This window comes from Galleria mellonella, unplaced genomic scaffold, assembly GCF_026898425.1.
Source record: "Galleria mellonella isolate WM207_F2 unplaced genomic scaffold, CSIRO_AGI_GalMel_v1 utg1267, whole genome shotgun sequence".
NCBI lineage: Eukaryota > Metazoa > Arthropoda > Insecta > Lepidoptera > Pyralidae > Galleria > Galleria mellonella.
This window is the reverse complement of record NW_026441987.1, coordinates 776,028-792,775: the sequence shown is the minus strand read 5'-3', so window position 1 is coordinate 792,775 and position 16,748 is coordinate 776,028. Positions and strand designations below refer to the sequence as shown.

The 16,748-nt window shown below is 33.6% G+C and overlaps 1 protein-coding gene across 9 annotated transcripts in view; it reads right to left on the bottom strand.

The window, feature by feature from the left end:
* LOC113512279 (atrial natriuretic peptide receptor 1) overlaps nt 1-16,748 on the bottom strand; it is a 369,824-nt gene that overhangs the window by 37,986 nt on the left and 315,090 nt on the right. For all 9 annotated transcript variants that reach the window (XM_052900317.1, XM_052900303.1, XM_052900323.1 and 6 more), the window contains one exon: nt 3,109-3,247. In XM_052900317.1, coding sequence (XP_052756277.1) covers nt 3,109-3,247 — 139 coding nt within the window. The remainder of the gene's footprint in view (nt 1-3,108; nt 3,248-16,748) is intronic.

Here is a 16,748-nt window from a genome sequence, read left to right as displayed (position 1 = left end):
GTCAGTTTAATTCTGGTATATATATTTTATCTTGATACATTATCTAGTTTATTTCATTTCTTCATCATAAAATTTGTTGGTGCGATTTAAAAGAGGTAGCAAAACAGGACACTGTTGAACATAGGCCTCTTCCATAAAGGGTGGTTTACTCCTAATTGCCAAGCTTGGCAGAAATTATCAAATAGAGGATTAATAAAACAATTAAGAAAGTTTATAAGGACGGATAGATAGATGAATGCTACTCTTTCACGCAAAAACTCCTGAACGGATTTGAATGAAATTTGGTACACTACTGGTAGGTTATATCCTAAAGCAGATAGGATACTTTATATACTGATCCACATAAGTAGAGCCGCGAGATACAGCTAGTATTGTATATATGACAGTTTGTTTAAATATATCTTTGGATTCTATTTGCTTGGATTATTGGATATTTTTAACGGCTGATCGAATTTAAATAAAATTTAGTACATGGGAAACTTAAAACATAGGCTATTAAATTTTCATTCGAATAAAACAAATCCACGTTATAGTTATTACTAATATATACTTGTAAATACATTCGGTATACTATATAACGGTATATGACTTGACTGTATATATATATAATCTTCAAAATGAGCAATATGTCACGTTCTCACTTAGCGAGGCTGTGAAAAAACATCTCTTGCATTATCTATTGTTTGTTTGTTTTTCTCCGACTTCCAAAAGTAATTGGACCAGATGGAGACTTTGTATGGAAGTCGTCTGCTTGTGTGGGTACCTCTGTCCCATTCGTATTTCTACCGTGAAGCGGTTGTGTTTAAATGGCTATATTTCAGTTTGAAGAGTTTATGGCAATGAAATTACAGAAGCATAACACATTAGTCCTCAGAAATGGCAACATATGTGTTGTAATCATGGGTGACACAGTATACTCTGTTATGTCGATGATACTGTACATGTCTATAGGTGACGGTTACTACTTTCCATCAGGTGAGCCATCAGCTTGTTTGCTATTCTAAGCTTAAAAAAAAAGTTTTTTATCAGGACATTATAATTGTTTGGAATCTTCGATATCTTCTATAATTTCATTTCATCCCTGGATTATTCAGTTTTTCTACGCCATACACTTATACGGGATGACAAAAACGCAACATAAATTATGTAATCCATCTAATTTATAAAGATGGAGGATACAATGGAGGGGTCAAGCTTTATCTCGAGATTCGGTTGACCTATTCTGATAAGGCCACGTGCGGGCACCGCTGCTTAGATAAATTTGTTTATGGTGTTTCAAACCTCGTAGAGTTAGTCAAAAATTTAAATTAACACAAAATTTTTGGTGTCGGTCAGGATTTACGACTTCATCAATCAGGGACACAATAGCAATATTTTGCTCTTTTGCGGACAAAGCAATAAACTGAGTTGTGACCATTTTGTGTTGCTATCGCTAATACACGAAAGGAAAAATTATGTTTCTTCTTTCATGTTTTTTTTTTTGTATATGTTTATTTTATATTATATATTTATTTGACTATCTATCTATATATCTACAAATTATAAACATACAATAAACAATAAAACTACAGCATAGGATTTAAAAAAAAAACCGGTAAAAAGGTTTCTTTAGGGTTGGCAACGCGCGCGTAATGCCCTCGGTATTGTAATTGTAGACGATCAGAGGTTATGGGATGCGCTGTATACTTGTTTGCTTCCTCGGTGGTATAAAGAAAACGGCTGAGCTAATAGTGATGAATTTCGACATTGCACTTATAAACTGAATAAGCTTAGTCTTCAGCTTAATACGTACTAAACAATAGATGTAGGAAAATGCCATCGATGGAATATAAAATAAAGTATGTGTAAACTAATATTATAAAGAGAAAATATTTATTTATTTATTTTGTAATGGCTAAACTCAAAAAGAAATAACCTATTTTATAAACTCTTTCTCTTTTAGAAAACTCTATTATCAGCGAGTAACATAGATTGTACATAGTTCTACCTATTTACTCAAGCGAAGCCAGGACCGGTGCTAGTTTAAATAGTAAAGGTTTTGTTTTATAATAACTATTTTATTTTATACCACTGTGGTGGCAAACAAGCATACGGCCCACCTGATGGTAAGCGGTTAACGTAGCCTATGAACGCCTGCAATACCAGAGGTATTACGCGCGCGTTGCCGACCCTGAAGAAACCTCTTTACCCCCCTTTTGAAGAACCCCATGCTGTAGTCTCTCGGGAAAACCTCGGCAGGGAGCTCATTCCATAACCTGAGTGTTCGTGGGAGAAAGCATCTCTGAAACCGCGTTGTATGCGACCATTTAGGCTTTAAGGTATGAGGGTGAACTCCCTGTCGATGGCGAGCAGTACGATGATAGAAAGTGGCCGTAGGCATCATATTGAATAATTCCTCTGAGCACAATCCGTTGTATAAGCGGTAGAACACGCAGAGTGAGGCAAAATCTCTCCTAAGACTTAAGGGTTCAATACCGCTTGCAAGCATGGGATCATCGACAATTCTCATAGCTCGTCGTTGCACTAAGTCGAAGGGTTCAAGCTGGTATCTAATCGCTGATCCGGCGTGAAGTAATGCTTCGCTCTATTGAGCACACCGAGTTTTTTGGATGCCAGCTTCACCTTATCTTCGAGGTGGCCACGAAACTGTACGTCACTAGAGATGTCGACACCAAGAGTCCCAATGCTTTTACAGATGTTAAGAGACGTGCCTTGGAACTGTGGGGCCACAGCAAATGGGGTTTTCTTAGCGGTGAACGCGCAAACTTGTGTCTTAGAGGGGTTAAATTGGACCAAGTTTTATCGTCCCCAATCAGAGACTCCAGTTAGTGTTCTCTCGATTTCAGACACAAGCTGTTCACGATTGTTCTCCACGATGGAACGGGAGACATTGGTACGACCCGTATATAACTATCATGAGTCATAGTGTATTGTAATTATTGCACGCGAGTAGTAAGAGCGCGCTGGTTTTTCAGTGCTGCTCGCCACACAGCCTTGAACCGCGCTCATGAATTAGGGCTCCTATTGACTTCGGACCTAGTCCGTTATCTTCGAATTTAAAAAATGAGTAAAGTTGACATAAATCATTATAGTAAATATTTTACTTACAATTATCAGGACACAAGGAGCCATCGAACCCACACTCGGGGGTATCAGGCGGTGGGGTGAGTCGGCCTCCAGCCCAGTGGATCGGCCGGTCCGGGATGAACTGAAGGGACGAGTTTGCAGCTACATACGTCGCTACTACCTGTTGAGTAGAACCATTTTTTTACTCAAAATAAAATATTTCCTCTAAAATACAAGCTGGTAAAATATTAATTGACATGTAAACGGGAAATTTTTCACAAAAATCACGACAGTCAGTGACCGTGTCAGCTGATACGAGGCAGCTAAAAAATATTTTTCGAACATGTATTTAGTCCGTAGGCACGGTGTATATTATGTACCCAATATTCTCTTTTAGGGCAACCACAGCCGTGCGACTCAATTCAAGTGCTTTAATACAAAAAATATTAAATTTGAATTTTAAAATGTAAAAGTAACTGTCTATCACTATTTATTATCCTTAATAAGAACAAGACAGTGTCCTTACTAATATGAATGTAAAAGTGAATTTGTTTGTTTGTTACCTTATAGCGCTTTAATTAATCACTATGAAATTTCGTATACACGTTCTACATGTGAAGGAGAAGCATATAGGCTACTTTTTATCCCGGTCAGTAAATATATACTTATTCAAAATTTTATTTTTAAGTCTATCCTCAAAATTCACTGAGTTTTCGGATTGAATCTGGTGTTTTTTTTTTTCATACCAAAATCGGCCCAGGAAATGGCGCTTAACTTTTTATTTTTAGTATGATAGGATATGGATAATAGTCGAAAGGAACGATATTTTAATATTTTTAAACGGTATATGTAATTTTAACATCGAATTTGTGTTTCGCTCGGTCTTAAAATTTCGGTTGTTTCGGTTGTCAGTCCGCCTGCCAAGCGTGGCAACTACTGATAAAACCCCCCGAGGGGGAGGCTTATGTTCAGCAGTGGACTGTTAAAGGCGGATCTGATGACAGTGTATGTTTGATTTAAGTATATAATAGTATCAAATTTAATAATTATAAAAAAAATTCTAATATTCTTTTTAATCGTAACTGTTGCGGTAAGCAATTGTTTAGCATTTTTCATTTACGAGTAAGTTACTTTGATATACCAGTTAGAATGAAACTATATAAAATTATAGAAATAAAAATCTCCCGTGTGAATTCACTATTAGGAAATGAAAGATTAATATTTGTTCTGTGACGCGATTCGGAAATACCGTGAGAGCGCGCGTTTGCTTCTGCATTTCGTTTAAAAGGATACATTGTAGCGTGAAAATGCTTTCAGATATAGCTCCACGTTCGAATCGGGTGACACACTTTAGGATATTCCATTACGTTTATTATAATTACGAGTGGAACAAGTAGACTTTGTTCCACAAAACACAACTTCAATCGCTAACACACACGGAGCACAACGAAATATTTTTTTTGATAATTTGAATTTAGAACGCGAATTCATGTTTGCCAGTGGACTATGTTTTTTTTTTTTAATTTATGTTTTATGTTTGATAATGAAATGGTAACCCCGCCCACGCGGGGGGAAAGGGATTTTTAGCAATGGAGTTCGACATTGCTAGCATATGCCCTATCAGGTCGACTTCCACGTGGTTCCCCCTGGAAACCATCGTGAACAATTCTTGTTGGATTCGTCACAATGGGCTAACTGACCTGCTTCATTCTCATCTATCATCCCTTATTGGTGCCCCGCCGGTATACCAATAGCGCGGGTGGGGCTACCATTCCATTATCACCCATTAAACAAAAGAAAACCCCGCCCACGCTGACAGTATACACTGGCGGGGCACCAGTGAGGGATGATGAGTGAGATCAAAGGGCAGGTCAGTTAGATTATCGTGATAAATACACCTGAAATTCAGCGCGATGGTTTTCGGGGGGACCACGTGGAGGTCGACCTAATTGGGTATATTGTTAGCTATGCTTGTTGAATATAACTATCGTGAGTCATACTGTATTTTAATTATTTATATTGACATTATTCACGTTTTAAATCCGGGGATGCCGGGCTAGTTACAAACTCGATAGGAGCCCTTATTCATGAGTGTGGTTTACAGCAGTGTAGTGAGTAACCACTACGATATTTTTTGCTTTGCAAAAAAATGGCTTAAATTGTTTAAAAATTATTAAGGTACTAATAAAAATAAACTGTTTTACTTTTTAAAAGAACTATCTATCAAAACTGCCGTCATAGCGTAACTTGTCTACAAAAAAACAGAATCCAAATAAAGTGAATTGAATTTGAAATCGCAAAAAAAAATACTGATGTATAAATGTGAAAATGTCTGTTTATTTGTTACCTCTTAGCACCTGAACGATTTTATCAATCACTATGACATTCAGTATACACGTACTCAATAGGATGAAGATTTAATATTATTAGGATAAATATTTGGGTGGTGCATTCATAAAATTAATGTATTCCAAATCTTGTTTGTCGAACTATGTACTTCCTCCTCCCTGTATATAGGGATCCTGTATGAGTTCTATTGGGGGGATTTCATTTATATCTATTTAAAAATAATTAAAATATAATTTAAAAACTAAACTACTGAAATGATTTTGTATATATGTATGTCCTTTCTGATGAAAAAAATACAAATCGGTATATAACTGACAGAGTTATGAGGTAACAAACATAAAAAAACAATTCCAACCGAATTCAGAACCTTCTTGTTTTAAATAACAAACATAAAAAAATACAATTCCAACCGAATTCAGAACCTTCTTGTTTTCAATAACATACATAAAAAAATACAATTCCAACCGAATTCAGAACCTTCTTGTTTTAAATAACAAACATAAAAAATACAATTCCAACCGAATTCAGAATCTTCTTGTTTTAAATAACAAACATAAAAAAAACAATTCCAACCGAATTCAGAACCTTCTAGTTTTAAAAGTCTGTTGAAAAAGATTCTTCTAATAGATTCTTCTAATTGTTTGTCTATTTTTGTAAATTTATATCTGTAATGCCCATTATTACGATGGAGGCTACAAAACACATATAGATAGACAAAATCGTTTTAATACTGAGAGAGTTTCTCAAGAAAATCCTTTCAATACATCCAAGCGATTTAGTTTACAATAGTCGATGCTGGTTTGTATTGTACTGTGGAAGTGGTGAGGAAGAAAGATTTTCTAAATAACGACTCAATGCAACTGAAAATCGGTCTGTTTACATTAAACGTATTGGAGTATATAACAGGAATTTCCTATTTCGTACAGTTTCTTACGAAAACAACAAAGTTAATTTTATATATTGGTATAAAAACCGCTGGATTTACATTTATTTATTATTATTAAAATTGCATATGACTGTTACGTTATATAAGATCTGAGGATCCACATAATGTTATTATATTTTACAATTCGTTACTTAATCAAATCTTAATGGTTCTTATATTTATTTTTAACTAGATACCCACTGCGGTTTCGCTCGGGTGGCCTAATAAAGAAAATAAGACGAAAAAGCTAAAGCTTATTGAAGCGTAGTAACGTTGGAATTATCTGTAAATTTTCAAAAACTGTTACAATATATTTATATATACATAGATATATGTATATTTTCAATATTTATAAGTCACTACCTATATCAGTGATAAAAAATTAGCCTTCTCTAATTCCTATAATGCATGTACACTAAATGACATAATAATTAATTAAGTCATTAAAATAAAGCAAACAAACAAACTCACATTCATATTAATAATATAAGTAGACCTTAGGACTATTTAAAGTGTAATCTAATAATAAACTAAATAAAAATAAATTAATTATTAAATTTGGTTGAAGCACTTTATTCCAAATCTCCGTTTTTAATCTCAAATTTTGCATCTTGTATTTTTTATAACAATACATAGTAATAATCTGAAATTTACTGCAGGAGATTTAGAAGATTACGTAGAATAAGAGGACGTAACAAAGTCACAAAATCCCGACTTTGCGTGAATTTTTGCATGTTTTTCTTGGTTTTTGTAAAGTACATAATTATGGCAGCCATTTTATTTTTATACTGTTGTTAAATAAAATTAAATGGAAGAGGTTGAATATCTGTCACTTATTGTCAAACTCCAAGGGTCATCAACATGTAGAGTGTAATAAATAATTAATTATTAGTGTATAATATATTAAATTTACCAAATATTTGCTTCTATATTAGTTCCGATTTCGCCCATATTTTCATTTATATATATTACGTGATTACATCGCCAATTTTTATTGTTGTTGTTGTATTAGTTATGAACCGTCCACTGCTGAATATAACCTTCCCCTATAAGATGGGGTTTTAGTAGCAAAACCTAGTTGCCACGCTTGGCAGGCAGGTTGGAAACTGCAATTTGGCTTTTTGTGATGTTTTAAGAGGAAAGTTGCTCCATTCCTCCTCCATCTCTCCACCATAAACTCACTTAGTCGCCTCGTATGATATCCATGGGAAAGAAAGGGATGACTTTTTCTATGCCGGGACCTACACGACCAATTCCCAATTCTTATCTGAATGATTCATCCTATTTGACAAAGATTGGGTTCCTCCCGTATTGATAGCATATGAATTTTATTACAAACAATCGTTTTTCTTTTTATCTCGAAATCTACTTATAATTTATATTGTGACAAAATTCACCGCGTGGGCCCTGGTATAGAATGGGCTACTCCTTCCTTTCATGTGGGTGTAGTAAGAGGCGACTAAGGGAGGGCGAAGGATGGCGGTAGCGTCCCACTTAAAACATCTTTAAAAGCCTAACTGCGGTTGCCAACGCGACTGCCAAGCGTGGCAACTTCCTGCAAATCTTCTCTTATAGGGAAGGCTTATGTCCAACAGTGGACAGTTTGACACACAATTCTAAGTTCCAAAATCTAATGTTTTTAATCTATCGCACTCTGATAATAATGATAATGTATATTAAAAACGAAAATAATTTCACTTATTTTTTTTTTTTTTTGCGGAGAAATTTAATTGTCTTGTTTTATTTTATATACAAATTTCGTGAATAAGTATATCCCAGTATTTTGTCAAATAACATCGTAGTTCTCAAGCTACAAAATGCTTTTTTTTTCAATCTTTTTTCAGATAAAAGATCCTGATTTAGTTATTGCTCAAAGATTTATTGAGGACAAATAAAACTAATAACATATGTGCGTCTGTCTGCGTAGAATCAAGATAGCAGTTTGGGATAAATAAACATTGGCCATTTCGATTCAAGTGATCTAATACGACAAAAAATACATGCGATTATCGTTTTCGATATCGAATAAAATGAAATGATAGGCTTTGTGGCGATGTTTCTATATATACTGCTTTATTCTGTAGTCTCTCAAAAAATCATATTAGGTTTATTATATAATATTATATAGAGAGTACTTAATACAATTTTATATCGAAACATTACCACAAAGAAATATCTTCTATGATAGATAATTGAATAAATTACTTCTGAATACCAGAGGGAGACTTTGTACTAAAGTCGATTGCTTGGGTACCTCTGTCCCATTCGTGTTTCAACCGAGAAGCAGTTGTGTTTGCATGGCTGTGTTTCGGTTTGAAGGGTGGAATATGGCGTGAATTTACTGGGTACAGAGGAATAACACCTGAGACCTCAGGAATGGCAACGCATGGGGGTATCATGGGCGAAACAGTATACTCTGTTATGTCTATGGTACTGCTCATGTCTATAGGCGACGGTTACCACTTTCCATCAAATAGGCCGTCAGCTTGTTTGCCATTCTAAGTTGTATAAAAAAAAATATGAAGAACAAATTACTTAACTAGCTACTTAGAGGGCTATGTTTGGAGTTTCTTTGCGTAAAAGAATGCGAAATGAGGATATCCGCATAAGAACTAAAGTCATCGACATAGCCCGAAGGATAAGCAAGCTAAAGTAGTATTAAGCTTGTCACATAGCTGGAAGAACCGATGGGAAAGAAAGTTTCTTGAGTGGCGATCCCATACGGGCAAACGCAATAGGACGACCCCTAACTAGATGGAGTGACGATTTTTGATGCATTGCAGGGAGTCAATGACTGCAGGTAGCTCAGGACCGTTCCTTATGGCAGTCTATGGGGGAGGCCTACGTTCAGCAGTGGACAGACAATGGCAATATATATATATATATATATATATATATATATATATATATATATATATATATATATATATATATATATATATAGCGGTAATGAGTTAATGAAACAAATAGACGAAAATATTTGGGTATTTTTTTATACATTTCTGTTTTGCCAAAGGTTGACTGGTAGAAAATGTTGTAAGTTCGCCTTTAATTTTTTAATGTGGAAAATAAAGAATAAATACATATATTTTGAATATGAATTTACTAATTCTGATTATCAGGAAGCAATATATAGCTGATATAGAATAAAAATTGAACGCTGGATATGACCAGAAACTAGAAACGTAATGAATAACGTCATTGCTGTGCCCTTCCACGGTTCATGTTGATTCTTTACTTTTAATAATTTAAGACCTATATTGTTACAACATGAAATAGCAATAAATGATTAAATTGAATTAGTATTTAAATAAATAAAAAAAAAACAAGCTACAAGCAATGATGGTTTTATAATTAAATAAAATTTTATAAAAACAAACATACAAGTCTATAGTTTTCCGTATACAGCGATAGTTCAGTGTAAAAAAGAGAACGAAATTAGAATAAATGCAGTCGAAATGGAAGAAGAATGCTTTGCAAAGTGCGGCTGGCAGATCGCATTCCCAACACGTTGAATAAACGAGATAGTATGAAAGAAAGTGACAGTGTAAATAATGAAAGAGACGAATACATATTTGAAACATTCTTCTCTGTCATAAATAATATGTTATAAGCTATTTTCACCAGACAGCCGATGAAAAGAGGGTAATTTTGAGAGGTGTGTACGTCTGTATGTATACGTGCGCATCTACGATACAGCAGCTTGATGGATTTCAATAAATGTGGTGACATTAGATTCCTCTTACTTCTAAGAGTGATATAGATTATATAAAGATATAAATATCATATTATTGTTAAAATATTCGTAAGTACACATTACATTTTAATCTAATAACTGACGATTTAATTTACGTGCTAATTGGTCTAAAATGCTCGACTAGTTTTGGGACCATTCGGGCAGTAAGTCACTCAAGACTAAAGGTTCACAATTATCTTGATACCTGTCGAGCTTTCTCGACCAAATTACATGTAATTTAAACCAATATTTAGAAGAAAGAAAGAAAGAATTTTATTACATTAAAATAAAATATTATAACCATTCATATTCATTTATTTTTATAAATCTACAGGCGAGATCTATGCTCAGAAAAGAACAATTAATTTCTAATTAATAATAATGACGATTTGTTCTAATATCCATGAGACTAAATATTATGAAAAGGCGGTGAAACAGCTAATGGATAAATAATTCAGAACAATTAATATCTTTCAATACCTACGCGAAAATATCTGACTAAAAATAGAAACTTATTGGAAGTTATCGATTAGTTCATCTCATAGTGGGAAGGTAAATGAGATAAGAACCAACTTTCCAACTCCAATATGCAAGTTTGAAATCAGTATGAGGAACTTTTTCAAGGATTGTTTCAGTTCAGAACATTTGGAAATATTACATTTTCAAGAAACTTTCTACCTTCTAAATCACGATTCAAATCACTAAGACGTTTCTTGACTTTCCTGTGAGTATTATCATTCTTAGAAGAGATTATTGTTGATATAATAGCTATACTATTACTGAGGTATATAAATAAATTTTTACAAAGGCCAACCATGTACATATGATATTTTTAATGACATATTGTATATTTAAATAATTATTTTATATTTTTTTCTCTCTTACACACATTTTTTCTTTTACTGAGGATCTTGATTATATGACTTTATTACTTTTTGCATCATCATCTTACGAACTATATAGTTTTATATGCCTAACATTTTGTGTATAAATAGAATTAAAAGAAACTTGTCCAAGGGAAAGTTAGGGGTATAAACTAGTAAAAAACAGCAACAGAAGTGAGTTCGTTATTTTTGATCTACGATTTTGGTTCTATAATGTCAGAAGAAGAGTCAGAAAAGAAAAGAACTATACATATATTACAGATTACTTCTTATATTGAGATGAAAGGAATATTTCTATTTACTTTCTTGCCAAGACTTTCCCTAGAAACTACAGTATGAGTTTATTCAATAAATGTACACTAAAATTTTTTTATGGTTGGCAACATGCACGTGACATTCTTGATATTGTAAGTGTCCATATGCTACAGTGAGCGTTTAGATTCAAATAGACTGTATACAGGTTTGCTACTTTCATGATATATAAATAAAATATATCAAGATACACCAAAGAACGACTAGTATTCCTAAAGAGGCACATTTATCTTGGACCTAATCCAGACATTTGTAAGAGACCGTTCAAGTTTGTCAGAGCACTTAAAACTTCAAACTTCTATTAATCACTGAGAATATTTAAGCTGTATTGTATTAATTCAACACTGATTACATACAATAAAATACAAAGCCCTGCAACTAATTTTCTATCTGGGGTCAATGGTACGCAATGAAAAGTATTATTTCTGAATTGCTTTAATTGCATGAATATTTATATAGGTCAAGATAAAAGAGAAAGGGTATAAAAACAAATAAAGATAATAAAGATTTAATTTGTTAGTTGATTAATTTCAGTTGCTTTTAGTTTCATTTGATTAATAAGATTATTAAACAATAGCTGTATTCCGTGACTTTGCTTTGCCCTTACCAATATTGTAAATGCGAAATTGAATTTGTTTGTTAACTCTTGACGTCTTATTAGCTAAACCAATATAAAATTTTGTATACATATATTATATGAGATGGCGGATGGCATAGACTGTATTTTATCTCAGTAATTGAAAATACTCCGGACGAAAACGCGGATAAAAGTTGGTCATTAATTTCAAAACTTGTCTGTATAGGTACTTAATTTTATTGAAATCCATTAAGTAGTTTTTGCTTGAAAGACTAATAAATACCCAATCAAATTATAATAGCACATAGTAAGATAACACTAGTTTGTTGCAATAAACTTCCTCTAGAAAACAGATTAACATGAAGAAAAGAATATTATTTTTTTATGATGAAACTAGTGTGCTAATTTTGGTAGATTAGCTTAGTTATGAAGTCTTTAAAAGAATTTTAGGACATTAACATTCAACTTTTTGTTACCAGAAAGTTAAGTCTTTCGGGATAACAAGCTACCCACATACATTCACACCATACAACTAGGCTCTATATTGACTAATATATTAACACACTAGCACGTATGCACGCACGCACGCACGCCTGCACGCAATGACACCCACACACACAATGAAGCTAAAGCTCTTGACGTAAAATACATTCATACCATACAACAAGGCTCTATATTGACTAATATATTAACACACTAACACGCATGCACGCACGCACGCACGCACGCCTGCACGCAATGACACCCACATACACAATGAAGCCAAAGCTGTTGACATAAAATACATTCATACTATACAACTAGCCTCTATATTGAGTAACACACTGACACGCACGCACGCATGCCAGCACGCAATGATACCCATACACACTGTGAAGCCAAAGTCAAGACGGAGAATACATTCTGCCGAGGTTTTCCCAAGAGACTACAGCATGGGATTCTTCAAAAGAGTGGTAAAGATGTTTCTTCAGGGTCGGCAACGCACGCATAATACCTCAGGTGTTCATAGGCTACGGTAACCACTTACAATCAAGTGGGCCGTATGCTTGTTTGCCACCTCAGTGGTATAAAAAAAACACATTCACACCATACAACTTGGCTCTAAACTGACTAACATACTGACGCGCACGCACACATGTTCTCACACACGCACACCCACACACACACACACAGAAGCCAAAGTTCAAGACGGAGATAAGTTATTCTAGAATAAAAATTATAAAAATCTTTTAATGTCGAAATGAATTCATCTCGCTACCCCTAGAGGTGTTAGCAGGAAAGTAGCAATCAATCTATCAAAAAGTTTGTTTTCTTACTACATGGTAATGGTATTGTATATGGATGATTAATATTATATACTTTTTACCACGTTTCAAGAGAAATAAAGTTATTTGTATTCGTTGCTGTGCGCATAAATTATGGTGAAATGCGAATCGTTAACACCATGTAAAAGAATGTTCCACCAAAGAAACAAAACATTTTCCCCAAAGCAACATTGGTCGAAAAATGACAAAAAAATTTGAGCTTTTTACACTAACGTGGCGTGCCTAACTGTTTAGTTAGTACGAGAAGTTCGGATTTCCTTGTCAACTTTTTTAACCTTACAATTTGATTTTACGCGGTATATCCCGCATGTAGAAACTGAACTTTTATAAAAAGAATTTTCTACATTAATATTATAAAGAGGAACAATTTGATTGTTTGTTTGTTTGTAATGGATAAACTCCAAAACTACTTAACCAATTTAAAAAAATTTTTTACTTGTAGAAAGCTAGATTTTTAACGAGTAACATATGCTATATATTATTTTCCAAAAATCTATCTACTCGTGCGAAACTGGCCCGCACCACCAGTAATTAATACTAATTACTGGTGATTACTTAACTGATTTAAAAAAAACTTTCACATATAGAAAGCTACATTATAAATGCTTATATTTTATTTAACCCGAAGCCAGAACAATATGTAGTATAGAATAAGATATAAGGTCAATCGTATGAATAAGATTAAGTAACAAATATCCAAACATCTTTAAAAACTCACATTTATAAAATTAACATATTAAAATAAAATATTAATTGAAAAAAATATGTAGATTTATTGCCATAAAAAAAACTACTTCAATTATAATAAAACCAGTTATCATGATTTAAAAAAAAAATCTAGTAAACATATATTAATGCAATTCCTACTGAACTAATCTGAAAGTAAACTTAAAAGTAATTTTCTAAATCGGTTTATTTGTAAACCGAGACAGAGTTCTGTGATAACAAACATAAAAAAAAATTCAACAGAATTAATAACCTCCTTTTTTAAAGTCGGTTAATAAGAAATAACACTCCTTCACGTGTCTATATTAATTACGCCAATTGATATAATATCATCTGTGCCGTAACTATAGTTCTCATTTGCAAAGTTCCCTTTGTGTTATGGATTCGTTTAAGGCCTTTTAGCAAATGAAATCTCTTTGTGTTGCTAATGAAACGGCCCGTTATGCAATTAGTAACAATTGTTTTGTTTCTGAAATCTTTGTTCATTCCACACCGTTCTGTTCAAGAGACCCTCGCTAAAATCATAATATTGATATTTCCTGTAAATTTTCTGCTTTTACATTATTATAAAAGATATCATTTCAAAATTTAACAGTACGTAGATGCTACTGGAATTCTATTATAACAAGTGCTTTTTATTTAGCAAAAGATACGCACACACGCTCATACACACTCACATGTGCACACAGACATTAACGCGCGCGCACGCATACACACATTCATTATTTCGTCTTATACTATGAAATTCACCTTTGTTTTTTGTACTTAAAAAAATACCTCTAGACAAAAATCCAAATAAAAAGTAACGATTGAACATCTCAGTGGCGATATCACATGTCTACTCGATTCTTTACAAGGCTAAATTTCTTTAAGTCTGATATTATACCCTGATACGATATCTATCCGACATTTTACGGTCACTTAAGTTCCCTTGCGATATTTTATTCCTTTTATTACGGTTCACCAAAAGTACTCTATATAATCGGATTAGATTTATTTGTAAATAATTCTTTTCCTCTAGTCTCCCAGTATAGTGGCAGGATAAAAATACAATGGGCCACTACACATTTTTATTTATAAAATGTCGCAAAAAGCAACTAGGGGAACAAAATCCAATATACTAAGGGAAGAGATGAAAAAATCAAAAATAAAACCGATTGTAAGAAGATTTGCATTTTGATTGTTTCTTTCTTCCTATATTATGTGATATTCTCGCCAAATCTGCACTGAGTTTTTAACTAATATAATAAAATTGCAACTAGACGAAGCCTGTACATGTCATATATTTAAGAAAAAAATATTCAAATTACGTAAAATACTAACTTTTTGGCCGCAAATTTGTACATTAAAAAAGGTTCACGTTGTGTTCAATAGTCGTAGCCATTGAAAGATTAAAAAAATTAACACAAATTTAAAGAACTTCGTTTTAAAAAAATGACAGATTGTTTTTGCCGAAACATTTGTAACGAGATCTCCTTAGTCCTTACAAAGTGCTGTATCTATAAGTTTTTGACCTAGTTCTAAATGTATCATTACAGCTACTGCTATTTTGTTTGCGAATTCGCAATCGCTATTTGATAATTCACTTTGTTTAATTCCCAGATACCTATCAGTTTCAGATCCGGCGTCCGGAATAATTTATTGGTATCGAATATCGATAAACTCTCGATGAGAGCTAATTAATTACTGCCTACTCTAACAGTTGAAAAATTATCGGTTTCTTCTAATTGATAATTCACTCAACAGTTTTTGTAGAAATAATCAAATTTTCTGCTGTGTAATCCCGGCTTTGAATGGGCCTCTTCCTTTCTCGTAGACGTCATATGAGGCGACTAAGGGAAGTTAATGGTTGAAGGATTGGCAGTGCCCCTCTTAAAACATCACGAAGACCTAATTATGGTTGTAAACCCGCCTATCAAACGTGCAACTACTGGCAAAATTCCCCAAAACGGGTAGGCCTATGTTCAACAGATCGAGAAGGCTCGACTAGTTTCGATACTTTTCGAGTCTCTTATAGCCAAATTCACACTATAATGACGGTTTCAGTTCATTCGCGATTGGATCTCGGTCTAGTAAAATATTATTTAACAATATGTGTATTTTTTATGTAACTTAGAATGGCAAACAAGCTAATGGCTCATATGATGGAAAGTGAGAATGACAGAGTATTCTATGTCACTGATTATACCCTTCATGCATTGCCGTTCCTGAGAACTAAGGTGTTATGCCTCTGTACCCTGTAATTTTACTGTAATACCCCATCTTTAAAATCGAAACATAGCCATGCAAACGCAACTGCTTTACGGCAGAAACACGAATGGAACAGAGGTATTCAAGCAGATGACTTTAGCACAAAGTCTCCTTCTGGTTGTATAATGCAAAAGCACTCATCACTTCAACGTCCTCCAAGATGAATGAAGTTATAATATGGCCTTATTGAGATTTGATTGACCATGTGTCAGGACATATCGAATTTGTACATCTTGGAGTGTTCGAGTCAACGTCATGTTAGGGTATTGGAATATTGGATAGCGTAATACCGGTGTCAGTCTTGCGTTCGCGTAACGTCTCATGATTAAAACTCTCGGATTGTCCCGGAACTAATTGAACATTCTCGACAAAAATACGCTTTTTTTATGATACTTATAATGGCAAACAAGCTGACGGCCTACCTGTTCAACAACATTGTAGACATCAAAGAATACATTTTGACGCCCTTAGTACTGCTTATTCATGCGTTGCCATTCTCATTTTTTTGCAAAACAAAATCCACTCAATATTATAAATCAAAACATGTACATACATATATATTGATATTACCACAACAAATATATACATTAATGAAATA